General features: G+C 43.5%; 1 protein-coding gene across 1 annotated transcript; it reads right to left on the reverse strand.

Moving 5' to 3' along the window:
* Positions 1-7062: 7062 nt before the first annotated feature.
* CDO1 (cysteine dioxygenase type 1) lies at positions 7063-18614 on the reverse strand. Its single transcript, XM_019968030.2, has 5 exons — positions 18211-18614; positions 15476-15553; positions 13767-13921; positions 8627-8796; positions 7063-7788 (listed from the first exon to the last, which is right to left on the reverse strand). The coding sequence occupies exons 1-5, from the start codon at positions 18378-18380 to the stop codon at positions 7759-7761; spliced, it is 603 nt and encodes a 200-aa protein (XP_019823589.2). The 5' UTR covers positions 18381-18614; the 3' UTR covers positions 7063-7758.
* Between the last annotated feature and the right edge of the window lie 326 nt (positions 18615-18940).

An 18940-nucleotide genomic window follows, 5' to 3' on the forward strand; every position in this document is an offset into this window, starting at 1 on the left:
AATCTCTTCATCAATTTAGGCTTTTGGGAAAAAAAAAAAAAAAACCCAGGAGAAGTTGTCTGAAGTCACTTCTTTATCCCCTGAAGCAAGAGAATTCAAATGCAGGCACAATCAGGAAAAAAGAAAAAAAGATACTCAATGGCCCATATTCTATCTCACTTCTGCACAATAACAAAACAAGACACAAATTATAGTCTGTAAAAAAGAAAAAATTGTCTTGCTCCAGCTCAATGCAACAAGAATTACTCGGCCCGGTGAAGGGAACTCTAAGTGACTGCACAGCACCTTGAGCGTCTGCTATCTGGTAGGAAAAGGACACAAATGAATTCCTGTCACCTAGAGCACAGTGCAGTAATGCTATGTTGAGGAAAAAATTACCAGTCAACCTAAGGAAGAAGTGGCAAATTTTATTTGAGCCATATACAAAGATTATAACCTGGAAACATCTCAGAAAGCTCGGAGAACTGTCCCATCCATTGGAAGTCAAGACACAGTCAGATAAGGTTTTCTGAGACAGAGGGCTATACTTAAATGATGTGTTATTGAGTTTATACAATCCAGAGCTAAGCCTCTTTGAGGCCTCTTACAAAATCAAGAAGAAATGTTATCTTTTCAGCTGTCTTGCTGATGCTAGGAGAATGTGGCTCTTTGAGCAGACATTTCTGCCGGTAGGGGAGGTTTGGCTGATGCACAATTCAGATATGCAATGCACAGTAGCGGGGAGAGAGGAGAGCAAAGGGTAGCGAGCATTTTTCCCATTTAAATGTTTCTTGTCTTGCTATAAAGTGTGAATTTTATTTCACAGCTACAAGAAAATGAAAATGACATTCTGTGGAAGCCCAAAGACAGAGAGATTCTCTCTCACAGCAGTGCTTCTGGGGCTTCTCTGGTGGCTCAGTGGTAAAGAATCTGCCTGCAGTGCTGGAGTCCAGGGGGCTGCAGGAGACTCGGGTTCAGTCCCTGGGTCGGGAAGATTCCCTGGAGCAGGGGTGTGGCAGCCCACTCCAGGGTTCTTGCCTGGAGAATCCCAGGGACAGAGGAGCCTGGTGGGCTACAGTCCGTGGGGTCACAAAGAGTCTGACATGGCCGAAGAGACTTAGCACTGCCCCATGCCCATGGTACTTCTGAAAGAAATGGTTTTTGAGCTGGGCCTGAGAGAGGAGCTGCTGTTCCCTTCAGAAGGGAACTGAGACAGACACATTTCAGGCAGGAAAGCAGAGCAGTCAGTGAGGCAGGAAAGTGATATTTGACCAGAGTGCAGGGGAGCCTAAGATCTGAATGAAACATCTGGGGAGGGGAAAGGGGAGAGCTAGAGGAGGGATGGGGAAGAGAGACATGAGATGTGGGTGCAGCAGCAGCTGGAACGCTGTCCTAACAGACTTAAGCTCTCATGTAGATGTAGGAATGGGCTTCCTGCGTAGCTCAGTTGGTAAATAGTCTGCCTGCGATACAGGTTCGATCCCTGGGTTGGGAAGATCCCCTGGAGGAGGAAACTTCAACCCACTCCAGTATTGTTCCCTGGAGAATCCCATGGACAGAGGAGCCTGACGGGCTACAGTCCATGGGGTCACAAGAGTCGGACATGACTTAGCACATAAAGAGAGAAGAGAGATTTAGGAATGAACATAAAGAGAGGAATTTGAGGAACTCTCAAAGGCAGTGCCAAGACCGCAACTCCTCAGCAGGCTGAGGAAGGGGTGACGGGGTGGTGCTACTGCTGGGAGACACAACTCCTCCTAAGCCCTGGAGAGAAATGCCTGATCCTGCCTCCTAGTGATGTTTTCTGTTCACTCTAGTGCATGACATTTTCGACATCGTTCGTTTTCAACTTTAAGATTTAGCGAGAATCTGGGACAGCGAAAAAAGTCCACTTGCCTCCTATCACATAAGGCTGCAATTCTGGCGGGAAAATGCTATTCATGGGTTAGAACCGATGGAGAATATTCATATACTGGAGCTTTCTTTGGGCCACAGTCAGGAGTCTATCTGTAAATTCCTGTCTTTGGAGTGAAGGGGTGTTTTATAAATTTCCTTAGTAAGTGAAAGGAAAACAGCTAGCACTGAATTGTTTAAATTAGTGGTAGTGTAGCAGTGTCAGTCGCTCAGCCGTGTCGACTCTCTGTGACCCCATGGAATGCAGCCCGCCAGGCTCCTCTGTCCACGGGATTTTCCAAGCAAGAATACTGGAGTGGGTAGCCATTTCCTCCCCCAGGGGATCTTCCCAACCCGGGGATCGAACCCACGTCTCTTACATCTCCTGCATTGGCAGGCAGGTTCTTTACTACCAGCACCACCTGGGAAGCCCTAAATTAGTGTTACCAGGGATAAAAAGGTGATGGTGGTTTAGTTGCTATGATCCTTCCTTCCTTCCTTCATTCATTCAACAAATATCTGTTGACCTCCCAAGTAGTAAAAGTCTGTTGATTTTGTCTGCCTAGCCTCTAGTCTCCCCTTCTGACTTCCCTGGGTGACCTTATGCCCCACACTAACCCATTTGATTTGATGGAACTGGCTCCACCTGACTCCAGAGGCAACCAGATGACTCGAGCCAGGGCCGAGTTCATACCAGCTGCCCATAGTGAATGGGTTGGAGATGGGTATACGATGCAATCAGAGCCCACATGGCTAAACTTCGATAGAAAGATTGTAAAGAAAGACCTTATTTTGCCAAAACTGAATTGAAATTGTGAGCCTGGTGTTACTGGGAATCATCTTATACAAGGGTTAGACTTCAGAGTCAGGAAATGCTAGAGCAAGGTAAGAGTACTAAAAAGTTGTTTCAACCCTTTGGCCCACCTTTGCCTAAGAACCTGCTGGATTTGACAGTTATATGACCTCATTTTGCTCAAGTCAGCTGGGTCACATGTTGTCACTAGCAACTGAGCGAGTCCTAATGAAAACAGCCTGGAATACTGGTCTGGTGACACAGGGCATGACGATGGACAGTCCCAGGGATGATAACTGCACTCTGAAGCACAGCTCACTCCCAAACTTTGTTATCACAGGATAATTAATTCGGATCCGCTTTAGAGGGAAAGATTGTCCCTTTCCCTGGGTCATGAAGATCCCCTGGAGAAAGGAATGGCTACCCACTCCAGTATTCTTGCTTGGAGAATTCCATGGACAGAGGAGCCTGGTGGGCTACAGTCCGTGGGGTCACAAAGAGTCAGACATGACTGAGTGACTAACACTTTAACTTTTTCACTTTTCACTGTCCCTTTCAGCCTGAGTACCTTCTGAGTATTTTTTTTTTTTTAAGCTATGAAATCAAGAACCAGTTGACAGGAAAGCCACAGAATCACCATTGCATATTAACTTTCTGTTCCTGCTTAATAGTTTTGCTCTTCTGCCAAAGGTTCAACGTGTTCTGGGCAAAGCCAATGTCTATTTTGTTTTTTCCATTACCTAGCTGTGTGTCCTTGGGTAAACTATTTTATCTAAGTCTGCTTATATGTCCCCGTCTTTGACATGGGGAGGGGAGAAACAATACCTCTGTCTCAATTTAAAGGATATCTCTGAAGTGACATTTTTCTATGTATGCAAGAGTCCAGTAACAATGAAAGGATTGAAATGTATATTTAAATAGTCTGGGCAAACCTTGTCTTTATTTTGAATTGACTGAATAGGTTTATATATATTGGTATGCTCTCAAATATTTAACAGACTCTCTTAAGATAGAGAACTACCTACTCTGACTTGTAGTAATGACAGATTGACACAGTGTAAATATTCCCATTATTGTTAATTTTAATCTATCAGTCAGCTTGTGAAATTTCTCCGTATCATCTCCCATGGGGCTGTGTGAAGGTTCACAAAGCTGCTCTGGGCAGTGGTTAACCCTAACTTCACCTGCCTGTTTCTTCATTTATCAAAAGATTTGTTTGGCAATCTTTTCATCTTCATGATTTCATTCTAGCATTATTTTATATTTATCAGTTAGATGAATCCTGCATAAACTCGTTAAAATCATACTTTCATTTGTGGAAAGGTGTATGGCAGTGATCTATTGTTGTAATGACACTTTTTCTGGAAGGCTAATCAATCTTTTCAGTTGCAGTAAGTTACTTTCTAGTTCTGTATTTTCACCCCTCATGTGTGAGGAATTTTTCTGGTTGCATTTTTAGGTAAATATACATCCCATTGTATCATATGATATACAGACATAAATATGTCAACCAGATGGCCATCTCCTTGAGCTTGTATAAGGATGTCCCCTCAGGCTGCTGAGGCTTAAATCAGTGCTCAAAATCACATTCAGATCTCAGGCTCCGAGATCCTTTACATCTCTTCATGAATTACTCAAGAAGCAACAAAACGGCCCTCATTAAGCAAACTGAAGGATGTTTTCAAAAGCACCTAAAGCCATCACATCTTCAAGCATTCATCAAGGTGAGTGACAAAAGCAAACAAAAGCCAAACATCAGGAATGTGTCAGCTCTCCTGTCTGCATGGGCAGAAGCCTCAATTGATCATCAGTTTTCTCCCAAGAACACAGGTTTTCCCCTGCTCGTGATAAGCGATCTCCCTGAGTGTCAAGCTTCTGACGGTTGGAGGCTTAATGTGAATACACCTGACCAATGAATATGTGGAAGTGGCTGAATTGAACAGTGATGACGTCAGGTTCTACACTTGAGGGTCCTCTCCATTAGGGTGGCTTGCCGTGACCTTCCACTGTTACCTCATTTCTTGGGGCTGAGTTGTCGTGGTTGTTTTGTAATAAAGACATGTCCACTGACATTTGTGAAATGACATCACATACATGGTTACTCATTGCAGAATTGTTTGTGATGGTAAAAGGTTACAAATCACCTCAAAGTCCATCAGCAGAGGACCGGTGGAGTAAACTATGGTACATTCACATAGTGTAATACCATACGGGCAACCGTCAGTACAGAGGGAACTGCTTGTATCTGGATGTGGAAAAGTCTCCTTGTAAATGCACCATACGGACTTCAGAATGCTGCCCTGTGTCTAAATAATGAAGAAAAGTAAATGAGGAGGCACAGGAGCGTGGCAATATGGGCTAGGTTACATCGAGAGAGGAAAACTGAGAGCCTGAGGATGGGGTGAAAAAGATACTTTCCACCACATGCCTTTCATATCATTTGCATTCTCTGTGACAGGAAGTCTTACCTATTCCAACACACACACACTTTTCTTCCACATACACTTTTTCACTATTTTAACTATACATAAATGTTCAGTTCAGTGATACCAAATACATTCACAATGCTATGTACGCACCACCAGTATCTACACCCAAGTCGTTTTCATTACCCTCACCAGAAACTCTGACCCACCAAACAGTAACTCGCGTTCCCTGCCAGCCCCCACCCCTTAGCCTCTGGTTACCTCTAGGCTACCTTTTCTGTCTACATAAATTGGCCTTTTCTAGGCGGCTCGTATAAGCGGAATCATGCACTGTTTTTGTCCTTCTGTGTCTAACTTATTTCACTACCCCACGTACACTTTAAAGAAAACACCTAAAAGCTAGATAACTGAAGTTGTGAAAGACTCCAGAGCCTTTCATGTCTTCAGAGAGAACTGACCTTGTGAACTACATGGACGTGCCTCAGACAAGGTAGCATCAACCTCTGGTGATTCCTAGAAGCCTCCCCTAATTTTAACAGGTTAACTAGTAACCCAGCTTGCTCAGAAAATGAAGTGAAATAGCCACCATTTGCCACGAGCCTTGGGAAAGCCTCATACATGGCAAAGCTCTTAACTGGGGCTTCTAAGGGCTTTCACAGGGTCTAGGAATCTTTTCTCAAATTGTAAACAAATCTGTTGTATGCTGGCCTTTCTGGAGACTTCTTTAGCATTTGAGATTTCAAAGTGGTAGGAGTCAAAAAAAAAAAAAGACTAAGCCCCATTACTAAATGTAATGATATCCCTTCGCATGAAACACAGGTAAAAGCCCTTCATTTATCAACCAGTTCGTCCAAGTACATGATCAATGAACCCACACCAAAAGATAAGCCTCTGACATGGGCCTTGCACATGATGCCATGAAGCTTCTGACTTCTGACCAACAGAGCTGCAGGAAAATAAGTTTGTGGTATAGCAGCAGAATGAAATCAATACAGTATCTAATTCATAAGGAAGGTTCTGGAATTTAGTTTGTTAGTACATACATCTTAACAACTTATAATAATGCCAAGTATGTTTTAAATGTTCAGTCTCATCTGACTCTGTGGCCCCATGGACTGCAGCCCACCAGGCTCCTCTGCCCATGGTATTTTCAGGCAAGAATACTGCAGTGGGGTGTCATTTCCTCCTCCAGTGAGTCTTCCCAACCCAGGGATCGAACCAGTAACCCTTGTATTGGCAGGCGAATTCTTTACCACTAGCACCAACTAGAAACTCAGTAAACATTGATATCCTTCTCAAAAGTGAGAGGAAGCAAAGGTATAAAGATGTAAATAATTCTATGAGACTCCACAATCAATGGCCTAACCAGAAGTATCTTCAAAGGAGTTTACTTTCTAATTCAGTTACAAGATAACAAAACCCAAGATATGACAGCTATTCCTAAGAAAATTGCCTAAAGTGGGCGCAGCAAACTCAAAGGCATGAGTGGGCTTTGCAGGAAACACACACAAAGGCACAGGCAAAATGGGGACTGCCACAGATCCGGGAGGTGGCCCCACCCAAGGGGCAGAGCCCAGCCGGCTAACTGCTGTCAGTGAAAGGGCAGTGCAGGTCCAGTCTTGCCAGATACTTCAAAGTCCATTCCTCCTTCCGCGAAACCCCCAGTTTTTAACTGTTGAAATCCAATTCATATATAAACACATACAGACCCCACAGACAATTTTCAGGCAAAACGGATCATGTCTATGAACTGCCCTAGGGCCAGAGACCCTTGGGTTGCTATCTCTGGCCAGTTGGTGAACACATATAAAAACCCCCAAAGGTAAGTTCCTCTTGAATGCGGTTTTCGGTCTTCTTATATTCTTGTGTCGTAAAAGCATCTTCTGCAGCGTTTTTGGTAGTCTACCTAAATCTAAGAAGTCATGAATTATATGAAAATCTGATCAAGCTAAAGAGAAAGACAACTTTGAATTATGTTCAAACCCAACTTTATTAAAATTATTTGGCAATTCTGGCAGCAGTACAGAGTCTCTGACCACCGGATACATTAGAAATTGAGTTCATAGTTTTAGTTTGTTGTGGGTTTGGGTACACGTACTTTTTGAAATCTTCTGCCCTTCATTTAATTACCAAATGGCAAAGTGCCTTAAGTTTATCTATCTACTACTCTATTATTTATAGAATATGAATTTGTAAAATAAGATTGGAAAAATAAAATGCACAGATTCAAAAAGTTCTCCTCAAGTATTAAGAACATATAAAGTATATTGAAGACATCTACATTTAGCCTTCCAAGTAACAAGGCGGGTGGTTTGATATCTTGCTTTTATTTATTGCTAATTACAATCCAGAGACCAAAGTGTTTCCAAAAACTATAAAAACTATCATTGACATTCCTAGTATGGTTCTGATGGGTTTAACAGGTAAAACCTGCTTGATTTGACCTTGAAAATCATAAGCCTTTTCATCTTTAGTGGGATTTTTCTTCTCTAGTAGCTCGGGGCACTATTTGCTTACTTAATGCCTTATAACTAGCATCTGCCTTATGGTAGATCTCATATTGGCCTTGCAAAGTGTATTACTGGACAGGCAAGTGGTAGCAGATCTTCCTGTCCAAGGCGGAATTCGCTGGACCTTAAAGTAAAACCTCAGAGGGCCTGGTGCCCCTTAGTTGTTCTCCAGGGATCCTGAAGTTGTCTGCAAGAAAGAAAGAAAGAAAGCAGGGTAAGACCTTTACAGGAGACGTTTCTGCTTCTCTAGCAGCGTTTGAAAATTCAGTATATGGCAGTGGGGCTTCTGCTGTTTTGTTCCTGTGATAAGAGTTATCTATCTCCTGGGGATCGGAATGCAGGAAATAAAGCAGGGCAATCAGCTGAGAAAATTCTGCCCTGGCTTCTCGCAAAGGCTGTACTTTCATAAGATGGATAAGGATATTCAGTCTTTTCATGCACTGTGCATTTCTGGGCATTCCCACGACTAACTGAAGACCACTCGCCTACGTGGCCCATTGGCTTCAGAGGTGGGAGACTGCCATAACGTGTCACTGTGGGTTGCCATCATACTCAGAGACAAAGCGACTTGGGAACCAGAACAGGCAAGTTTCCTTATTCACGTTACCAGAACAGGGTCTCAACTGTGCAAAGGTTAACTATGCAAGTTATTTATGCTGTCTCAGCAGATCAGACCATGAACATTAAGTCATGGCAGTGACAGATTTATCAATATAGTTCTCACTCTTATTTCCCTAATTATGATATTTTCTTTAGTTATTACTAAATTTTGAAATCTTTCAATAATCAATTCTTTCATCTAATTTAAGCTTTGTCTTTTTAATAAATGGAAGTATAGTCTCTGAAATTAAAGAAAATAAGAGAATATATAGTGGGCCTTTTCCCCAAGTTAAGGCTCATCTCATACTTCAACTTAAGAATACTTAAGATATTCAAATAATATCTAGAACAAAAAAAGCAATGTATCCATGTAATGCTGTCAACCTACAAAGCATTTAAACATAGGAGAGAGAAATTATACTTACAAATGGAGTCTTGATTCCAAATTTGCTATGGAATGTCATGATGACTTTGTTTTTATGTCCTGTTCTTTGATCAAAGGCGTGGCATGTGTCAAAAGGCGGACTATACAAGTGAAGGCTCACGGCAGGCTCTGTATGGCTAATATTCTCTACTCGATGTAAGCCAATGGAATCTAAACAATATCCAAGAGGGATGGAGAGAGGAAGGGGCTTAGATGATAGACTTAGGTAAAAGTTTTGCCAATCACCCAAGATCTTAAATCAACCAATACATATGGAATTATTAAAAATTAGTTATAACTGAAGTTCCAGTTAAAGAGTAAATGACACTCTGCTTTTTCCTGAAGACACTCTTTCTTGAAGTAGAAGAATTAAAAAGGCATCAACATATAAAGATAAAAGGAAAAGAAAAAAACTTCTTTAGTAAAGTAAAAAAAAAAAACTCTTAAAAAAATTGAAAGTACAGAAGTAGACGGATGGCTTTGCAGAGGAGAGAAAGCTAAATCCTCAGTTACGCCTGGACATGACCAAGAAATAACCTGATTTATATCCTGAAACTGGCAGCACAGACACTTCCTGAAATGAAGGTAAAGACGGGCTTCAAACATAAGCAGTAGTTGAAGTCTGTCTTAAGTTTAGCCTCAAATGCTTTTCATCTTGTTTCCCTCACCTCCCCTCTAACCCTGGTAGAAGTCTGAGATCTACTTATTCTCTAGAAAGAGTACAGCAGATGAACTCAGGACTGGTGGATACTCAGTGAAAAACTGGTGACTAAAGTGAACATTTACACATTGAGTGGTAAGATCCCCACTTTCTTCATCACAAAATTGCCAAAATGCTGCCAAATGGGAATTTCTTCTCCACATAAGAATTGGGAAGTTGTTTCTCTGAGAATCTGATCAGCTCAAGAAAAAAGTCCTGAAGATATGGCCCTTGGTTGTTCCTCAAGGAAAAGCTTTACTAGATGATCTAGAATGAAGTCCAGCTGACAAACACCATCCATGTGTGAAAGCTTCCAATTAACTTTTGTGTCCCTGGTTTTTAAATGCTAGCACCCAGTCAAGGCCACCAGACACGTGAGCAGAGCTGCTAGTATAATAGAGGCAAGAGCAACCTGAGAAAAAGGCAACATAAAACAGACACGACTCATGAGAAGGCTTAAAAAACAAAACCAAAAACATCAGTACCCTCATAGAAATAAGAGAAAGGGAGTTCCCTGGTGGTCCAGGGTTAGGACTCAGCGCTTTCACTGTGATGAGCTGAGTTCAACGCCTGGTCAGGGAACGAAGATCCTGTAAGCCACCTGGTGCAGCCAGAGAGAGACAGAGATAAGAGGAGGATACCATAAAAAGGGCTAGAGAGTAAAAAAGAGCTTTCACAGATATAAAGAGAAGAAATAAAAATATGAATAGAAGCACTAGAAGAAAAACCTGTAAGACTCAAGGAACAAAGGGCCAAAGACAGAACATAGGGAAGATCAAAAAAAAACCCAAAACGCCAGAGGACTAGTTCAGAAGCTTTAATATCTGATCCATAGTAGTTTCAGAAACAGAAACACAACAACAGCAAAATCAAAGAAACAACTTGAGAATATTATTTTGAAGAACACGAATTCCTAGAGCATAAGGACCTCCTGAGCTCCCAGCACAATGAGTGTCATGAAACAAAGTGCATCAAAAGACACCCAGAGAGAAGGCCTCAAGAGTTCCTAGAAAGAAAAAATAGGATTCATAGAGAAAGGAACCAGGCTTTCAACGAGAAGAATAGAAACTAGAAGACAAGGGATTACCTTTATAGTTCTGAGAAAAAGCAGCTGCCAGGTCATGATTTCATAAGGGTTGGACAGAGATTTTTAGATATAAGAGGTCTCAAAAATTTATCTTCCATGTACCCTTTCTCACAGGGCCGTCGGAAGACATGTGCTACCAAAACAAGCATATGAACCCAAGAGAAAGCAGACATGAGCTCAGGAAACGAGGGGATAGGCGCCCAGAGAGAGGAAAGGGAAAGCCTGGGTGGTGTGAGGGGACCCAGGGGGAGCCCTGGCCAACCAGTCCACACTGAAGGAAGTCAAAAGGCCTGGGGGAGGTGTCTTCAAGAAGACGGAAATAAACAAAACAAAGTATTTGTATAACTATGTGGATAAAGAAATTCATATAGTAGAGAGACAGTTGGAAGGTGAATCAAGGAAGGAGTTCAGTGTGTTAGTGAGTTAGTTGTTGTTCAGTTGCTAAGTCATGTCCGAGTCTTTGTGACCCCACGAACTACAGCACACCAGGCTTCTCTGTCCCCTGTCTCCTGGAGTTTGCTCAAGTTCATGTCCATTGAGTTGGTGACGCTATCCGACCATCTCATCCTCCGCCACCCTCTTCTCCTTGAAAGTGAAGTTGCTCAGTCATGCCCGACTCCTTGTGGCCCCACGGATAGTAGCCTGCACCAAGCTCCTCCATCCATGGGATTTTCAAGGCAAGAGTACTGGAGTGGGTTGCCATTTCCTTCTCCAGGGAATCTTCCCAACCCAGGGGATCGAACCCAGGTCTCTCACATTGTAGACAGACGCTTTACCATCTTCTCCTTAGGGCACTTAATTTGGCCTTACGCTTTAGCATCTAGCTCCAGGAGCTTGCATGACAAAGAACAACGTAGCCCAGAAACAAGATTTTGGTTCTACTCCCAGTTAGACTGACTACCTTTGAACAACTCAGAACTTCCAGGATCTTCTGTCATCCTCATTTAAAAAAATGGGGCCTAGTTCTCAGATACGCAAACCCTTCCATTTTATAGCCTAAGCTTTTATAAAACACTGGCTTAATTTTGAACAAAAGTTAAACATTCTGAAGAACTGACTGCCTTTCCCCTCCAATTGCAAGTGCATAGACCACCCAGTGCAAGCAAAGATCCCACAAAAACAGCTCACCCATTCTTTAGAAGCCCCAGATGCTCATGTCTGATCCCTGATGTGATTCCAGCAATATTATTATTATTAGTCTTTCCCTCCTTCCCTTTTTGCCAATGATATACCCTCTGTCACACTAATACTGGACCGTTCTTGGTGATACTTATGGATGCCAGCTTGTTCGAGGCAATGTCTACCTTCTGCCTATTAAGACAGGTAACTTGATTTCCTTGCCCCATTTTCCCTCTTCTTCACCCTGTGATGCATACTGCTTGATCAAGACATTCCCAGTAAACTTCTGCTGACCAAAGAAAGCTCTTACTCGAAGCTTGTCTTGGAGGCTAAGGCCCTGATCTTGCTTTACTCTTCTCCCCCTCCTATCCAAGTCTATTCTTCCCTTCCAGCTAGACCATCCCCACATAGTTTTCATTCTTTGCAATGGTTGTGCCTTCTCTCATGCTCTTTCCTGTACTTGAAACATCTTTCCTCTGATCACTATCCATATCTAGCATTCCTCCTGCATGTAAAAATCAAAGGTTAAAAGTTTGTGGCTTTTGAGTAATACGTCTACAGAAATATTTAGCTTATCTTATCCAGTATTTTGCTGGTTAGCAAAATTTCCCATAAAAATCAGAATTTCCCAGGACCTCTCTGATGGTCCACTGGTGAAGATGGTGAGCTTCCAGTACACAGGACATGGGTTCAATCCCTGGTCAGGGAAGTCCAGCATGCCATGAGATGCAGCAAAAAAAAAAAAAAAAAAAATCAGAATGTCCCACTTCTATGGAAAAAAGCCAGGATGATCTCACTGGAGCTGTAGTCATGTTGTCCCTTTAGACAGGACCGCTTGCACACCAATTCCCACAGTCTCTTGCATTGAAGACCCTTGAAAAAATTCTTAAGTGTTCTCCAAGATCTAATGTAGCTTCATAATGACTGTGATTCTAGCGGAAAGTAATTATTCTGAAAGGCTTTGGCTTTATTGTGAAGAGTACTGGTGATCTTGTTCTTGGGAGTCTCGTGTGCGTGCTATTTATGTGTGTGCTAAATCACTTCAGTCGTGTCTGACTCTGTGCGACCCTATGGACTGTAGCCCGCCAGGCTCCTCTGTCCATGTGATTCTCCAGGAAAGAATACTGGAGAGGGTTGCCACACACTCCTCCAAGGGATGTTCTTGACCCAGGGATTGAACCCACATCTCTTATGTCTCCTGCATTGGCAGGCAGTTTCTTTAGTGCCACTCAGGAAGTCCACCTCAAATAAGAGTTTCCTGCCACTTGAGGAACTAACCCCCTCGTGTTATGTGAATGGGGGAAAAGTTCCTACACAATCTGACCTTTGTAAGTGACTTGCATTCTTAAACCAATGGACAAAATTAAGCTACGTACCAAGGCCAATACTTAACTTGAAGATTTAAGAAGAAAGAACCTGCTTTTCCAGAAAAACCTCTGTAATACTTTATTTTAGATAAGTGGGATAGCATCCCAACTAAGAGTGTGGGCTTTGGCATCAAATTCTTTGGGTTAAAATCCTGAGTGACCTTAATCTTCCTATGTGTTGGCAATTTCATCTGTAAATGGGAATAAAAAAGTTATCTCACAGAAGCTTTGAGGAGCTTTTTGCAGTTACTAAGCCCTTTAGGAACACAGATGTTAATCATTGCCTCTACTGAAGAGCATTCAGCTCTCCCATATTACATTCAGGAGAAAGAATGAATTGTCAGAGATCTAGAAATCATTGCTAAATAATGTGCTTCATAAAGTTTCTCCTGAGAATACTCTTTGGAAGTAAGTTGTATGCACTTTAGGAAAACAGGGACTAGCTAGCATTCTTAATCACTTCCAGAACATTTCTTTCCATTTTCTAACCAAAGAATACTTCCAACTTGGCCTCTCACCTTTATTAAAAGACTCTCCTTATGTAAATTCCTATTTGATTCTAACTGTCCTAAGACTTGGTAGGTAAATGACTCTTCAATGGATGCTAGCCTGCATGCATATGTTTTTAATAAGTGATTCCCATCCACACATGGGGATGGTTTAGTTACTCAGTCGTGTCCAACTCTTGGCAAGCATCCACATGCAAAGCTTTAAGAAAAGAAAGCAAAACCCACTTTTAGGTTACTTCCTAAGCAGATGAGATCATGCCTCCAGGATCCATGCTCTACTGCACAAATGTAAGACAGCAATATTTCAGATGGGTGTGCAAGGTTTTCCCCACTTGTTAGAAAAATGTATTGGATGTTACCATTGATGTAGGCACACTGGTTTTCCCTCAAGATTCTTTCAGACTTCTTGATCATCTCATTGGATTTCTTGTCAGGCCAGGCAAACAATGTCTCCTTTAGATTTCCCTGCAGCATCTTCAGAAAGCAGTGGGAGTCGGTGTGATCATGGATACTGCTATATTTACACAAAACAACAATGGAACTCAGTAGATGAACTCAGACCTATAACAGTCTGTCCAGAGCTTACAGCTGTAACTGTCAGTAGGGCATCTCCCAGGCCAATATCCACTTCAGCTGGATTTTTAAATGTCATCAGTTTATAATTCAACATTGTTCAGGGCAAAGTAATACAACACTATATTTTCCATGCTGATGCATATAAGAGGTATAGTTTTGATCCATAACCCTACTGAAGAATAGTTCACTTTTTAAAACCCTGTGGTAAAACTACTTTGATAACAAACACAAAACCAGTAACCATTTATCTTTTCCAAGATACAGCTTTTAATAACTCAATTAAGCTGGGTTAGAACTTGATTTAAAAACTACATTAGAGTAATTGTATAAAGGATAATAACGATAATAACTGTAATAATGGCATCATATTGAGAAGGCTGAAGGTCATGTGACAGTGTTTTCCTCCTCAGGCTTTTCTCTCTTTCCTCTGGAGGACAAAAGTATGAACGTGTGTGCTACCCACTGAAAACTACACTGTAAAGTATATAAAATGTTACCATTTTATAGACTTAGAGTATCCTACCTGTGATTGCTTCCCAATATTGATGAGAGAATAAAAAAGCAAATTGGATTTGGGGAAAGAGTTTATTCCTGTAAAGAGTATTTAAGTTTATTAAGTAGTATTAGCTATAGGGTTGATTAAAAGGTATGAATTTGTATACACTACAGCATTTATTTCGTATGTTGAATTCTGTTAACCCATAAATGTACCATAAGAACTTGCTTCCTAAGTCACAGAGCGTCATTCTACTCCTAAACATATAATCTGCTTTCAAAAAATTTTGAGAGGATGAAAACTTCACTCTAGATAGATTAGTAAATGCACTGTATAAACCTAAGTTTCCAAAATCTTATAAATTCATGTTTTCTTTTTTGTACCAAAAATGGGTCTGGATTATTGTTTGTTTGTTTTACCATTTTCAAAAGACTGAGGAGGACCTGCTTAAAGAGGTAATCATACTTGACTGGTAGTAAGACTTGCAAATACATAAGCGGAAAAATGAGGAAATACATGAGGAAAAATTACAGAACCAAGAATTGGTATTAGTCTAAGTTACCTTATCTACATAGAAAGAAAAGAAACAATCACCTTGAAGTAGAAAGAAATTTTCCACATTGCTTTTCTAGTTTCACATCTGGATGCTTTGGTCTTTGGCCCGACAATTGTTTACACACTTCAAAGCACCACAAAGGTCAAGTTTTAGCATAATTCCATAGAAAGTTTAACTCCAGAGAACACAGAGGTTAAATTAAGCTGGTTACTTCCCACCACCTCCTTTGATTTACCATTCATTTGAGGCGCAGGTCTCTCATACATGGTGTATGCTAAACCGCTCATGCTAATTCCCATGAGGAGTTTTGCTGGGGTCAGGGAACACTGTGAGCAATTTGGGATGCATTAGTGCTCACAGACACGTGGCCACTCCGCACGGCGCTTTTCATATGCTGGACCCAACACTGTAATAAATACCCAAACGAGCAGTTGTCTTACCTGCCATGTCCTTCACCCCAGCATAGAATCATGAGATTAAACTTTCCATTTCCTTGATCCACAAGATTTCGAGTATACCTAAAAAGAACATATCAGAAGTTTGAATTTGTTTGATGAGACAAGCACTGGGAGAAAAATGTCATACAGTATCATTAATTTACAAATGCTAATGTTTTTAACCTCTCAGCAACTTTAAATGTGGTTGTCTAGTTAGACATTGAGCACAAATGAAAACAAATATTTTTCTATGGTTCATTTTAGACATTTTTGTATTTTGAATCACTGTTCACAGCTGCTCAGTTTCAATCAGTGCAATGAAAAAGGTAACAAAAAAAAATCAAATTCCTTGATTTTTCATGTGACAGCCTCAAACTGATAAAAAAAGTTTCTCACAGAAAGCATTTTCAAAGTACATTACTGCTCTAAGCAAGAATGCTATTATCTTTTTTTCTCCTCCCTGTAGCTACCCCAGAATTTGAGAAACAAGGTTTTATTAAATAGCTGTTCTGGAACTCTCCTTAGTTTTACTACAGCCAAGACACAAACGACATCCACATTCAAAAGCATCATAATGAAAAATCCTCCACAGAGGGACCTAAGTACCAGGACAAAAGTCTCTATACTTGTGAAGTAAAATAATACCCTAAACCTTTTACAGTGAAGAGAAATTAGCAATTGGCCTCCAAAAATCTCAAACCAAAACAAGCCCACCCACACCACCCCACCTCAAAAAATCAACTTTAAAGTTTCTGTTGGTCTAGTGGGTTCTCTTGACGCCATCTAATTAACAAAGTTAGGTAATTAAGACATTTATTTAAACTCATTTTTAAGGAAAGGACTCTATCGCATTTTGTTTGTTCACACGGTCATCTGCTCACTGCGCCCCACACACCCCCCTCCTCCCCTCGGCTGGAGGCCAGATGCTGGCAGAGCAGGATCTCTGAGATTGATTAGTGGATTAGAGGACAGTTGTCCTCACTTCGCAGCCCTTTATGATCTGCGAGGGGCCGTGCACATCGCCCGCGACCCTGGGAAACGGTTTCTGTACTAGGGATCCTATTCTTCCATCAGTCCTAGGGTCCTCCTCTTGCTGGGGCTTCTTCAGGAGAATTTACTGCCTGGCACTTAACTCGGTGTTGTTTCTTCTACACTGGCCTTCCCAAGGCCAGAGATCAGACTCCTTCCCTGTACTGGGACACTTGATACATGCACAAAATATGATGGCGTTGATTTCTGTTCTCCCATCTCCCTCCCTCCTCCAACTGCAGGACTGCACCCATTATCTTACTGAGGGGTGCTTCAGAAACCCGTGGAATAGGTCAATCCAAAGGTATCAAGTGGTTTCGAGCTTGTCTATCAAGGTAAATTCAAGGCCTTGGAAATGCCCTTGTTCTACAGATTAAAAGCTCCTACAAGCTACCCTGGTTAATTGATTTCACTTGGTCAATAAAAAATCTAGGTAGAAGAAAGCTATGATGGCACGTTATGTTCATAGGAAGTTTAGTAGTGGTTTAGTGTAGGCTCGGGAACAAGAATGCTAATTTGAATCCTGGACATTAGTTCTTATGCAGGTAATCCAACCCTCTCATTACCTACTCCTCCTCCCCTGTAAAATAGGGATAAGAACCGCAACTATGTCACAGAACCGTTGTGAGGTAGCTCCTGTTAGCTCACGTGTCAAGTCATGGGAAGAGTACCAGAGCCCTCCCTACCCTCAACACTACCAACCATTATGACCGGAGCGCTGGCTACCCTTCGGAAAAAGCAATCCTCACTCTTCCGGGTGATTAAATTTTACTTCTCTCCCCAGAGGATTTGTAGTGCTTCACGTTTCAATTTTACTCAATCTCCAAGCCAGGGCTGCAATGAGCACCCACCCCGTTCATCTCACTCTAGCACAGCTGAGGAGCGAGGGGTCTTCAATTTACATTCCAGACTCTCAGATCTAAAGGATAAGAAACAGTATATTGCTTGGGGGATGAAAGAGAAGCACTCATTTGAGAACCAAACAGTGGGTTTAAATAAACCCGCAGTCGGGGGAGACAAATTGCTTTGAGGGAAGGATCAGTATAGACTGAAAAACAGCAGCTGACACCCCCAGGTCGTTATTTTATATTAGCAAAAACGCTTGCCGGCGGACGCCTGGTTGCAGGCGGCCGAGGGAGAAGTGCGAGAATTCCTGTCGCTTAATTGTGTCTGCCACAGTCACCCCTTTCTCCGGGCCGCTGTTGGACCTTCTAGGAGCGCCCCGGGTTAGTCCAGCCAGTCCGAGCCTGAGGGCGTCCAGCCCCCACTGGCTTCCCGCATCTCCTCCGCGGACTAGGCGAGCGCAGGCTCCAGAGCGGGGTGGGGGGCGGGCGGAGGGCTGCTGCTTTGGACGCCAGGGTTGGGAGGACTGGCTGTTCGGAAGCCGAGGGGTTTATCAACGAGAAGAGAACAGAAAACTTGCAGCCGCGCGGTCCCTGTCGCCCCCCCCCCGGGAGCCTGTCGCAGTCTCGGGCCAGTGGGACCCAGCTTCGGCCCAAAGCGCCGAGCGCAGCCCCAGGGCTCGCGGGCATGGTGGCGCGGCGCTGGGGTGCGGGAGCCGACTGGGAGCACAGCGAGGGTGGGCGCGGCGGGAGCCCGGCCGCCTGCGCTCTCCGGCGGTGGAACCCCCCCTCCTCCCGGGCTGTCCGCCGTTGGGCCGGGAGGCCGGCGCCGCGGAGCCTCGGAGAGCCGGGCGAGAGCGCGCTCACCTGTACTGGTCGAACTTGGCGTACACTGCCCACTCGGCGGGATTGCTCTCATAGGCTTCCATGACGGCATGCACTTCCTCCACGTTGATCTCCTCGCCGGCGAAGAGCTGGTGCAGGACGCGGATCAGATCGGCCAGGGTGCGGGGCTTTAGCACCTCGGTCCGCTCCATCCCCCGAGTAACTGGCTGCACGCGTCTCGCTGCTGGGCTGCGATGGAGGAGGAACTGAGCGAGCCGAGGAGCCGGAGGCGAGAGTTCCTAGGCGCCGGCTAGACAGTTACACGCGACACAAAGCCCCCGAATGCACGAGGGCCACGGCGTAAAGAAGCCCGTGCCAAGACACCCGCCCTGGCGGGTCTGGGTACGCGCTGCGCACACAAATCGGGACCAAACCTTGTAGGTTCAGCCTCCCAGGGCCCTTTTAAAGCTCTCGGAGTCGGCGGGAATGTACCAACGTCTCTCGGGGTGTGGGGAGAAACGGGAAGCTACCTGAGAAGGGTGCTTAGAGCGGCGAGAACGTGTGCGGGTAAGGCCCATGCAAACGACCCCGGCTCCCTCGGCAGCCTCGTCCTGGCGGAACGCTGTCCTTGCCGGTCCCAGCGCTTGGGGTGGGATTCGCGCAGTCTCTCCCCCCCGGAGCAGGGCGCCTTTTGGCAGCCCATCCATACCCTTCTCCCCCGCCCAGCTCCCTGAGGCTCCGCTCTGCAGCCTCGGTTCACAATGCCAGGACG

The sequence above is a fragment of the Bos indicus genome, chromosome 10, assembly GCF_029378745.1.
Source record: "Bos indicus isolate NIAB-ARS_2022 breed Sahiwal x Tharparkar chromosome 10, NIAB-ARS_B.indTharparkar_mat_pri_1.0, whole genome shotgun sequence".
NCBI lineage: Eukaryota > Metazoa > Chordata > Mammalia > Artiodactyla > Bovidae > Bos > Bos indicus.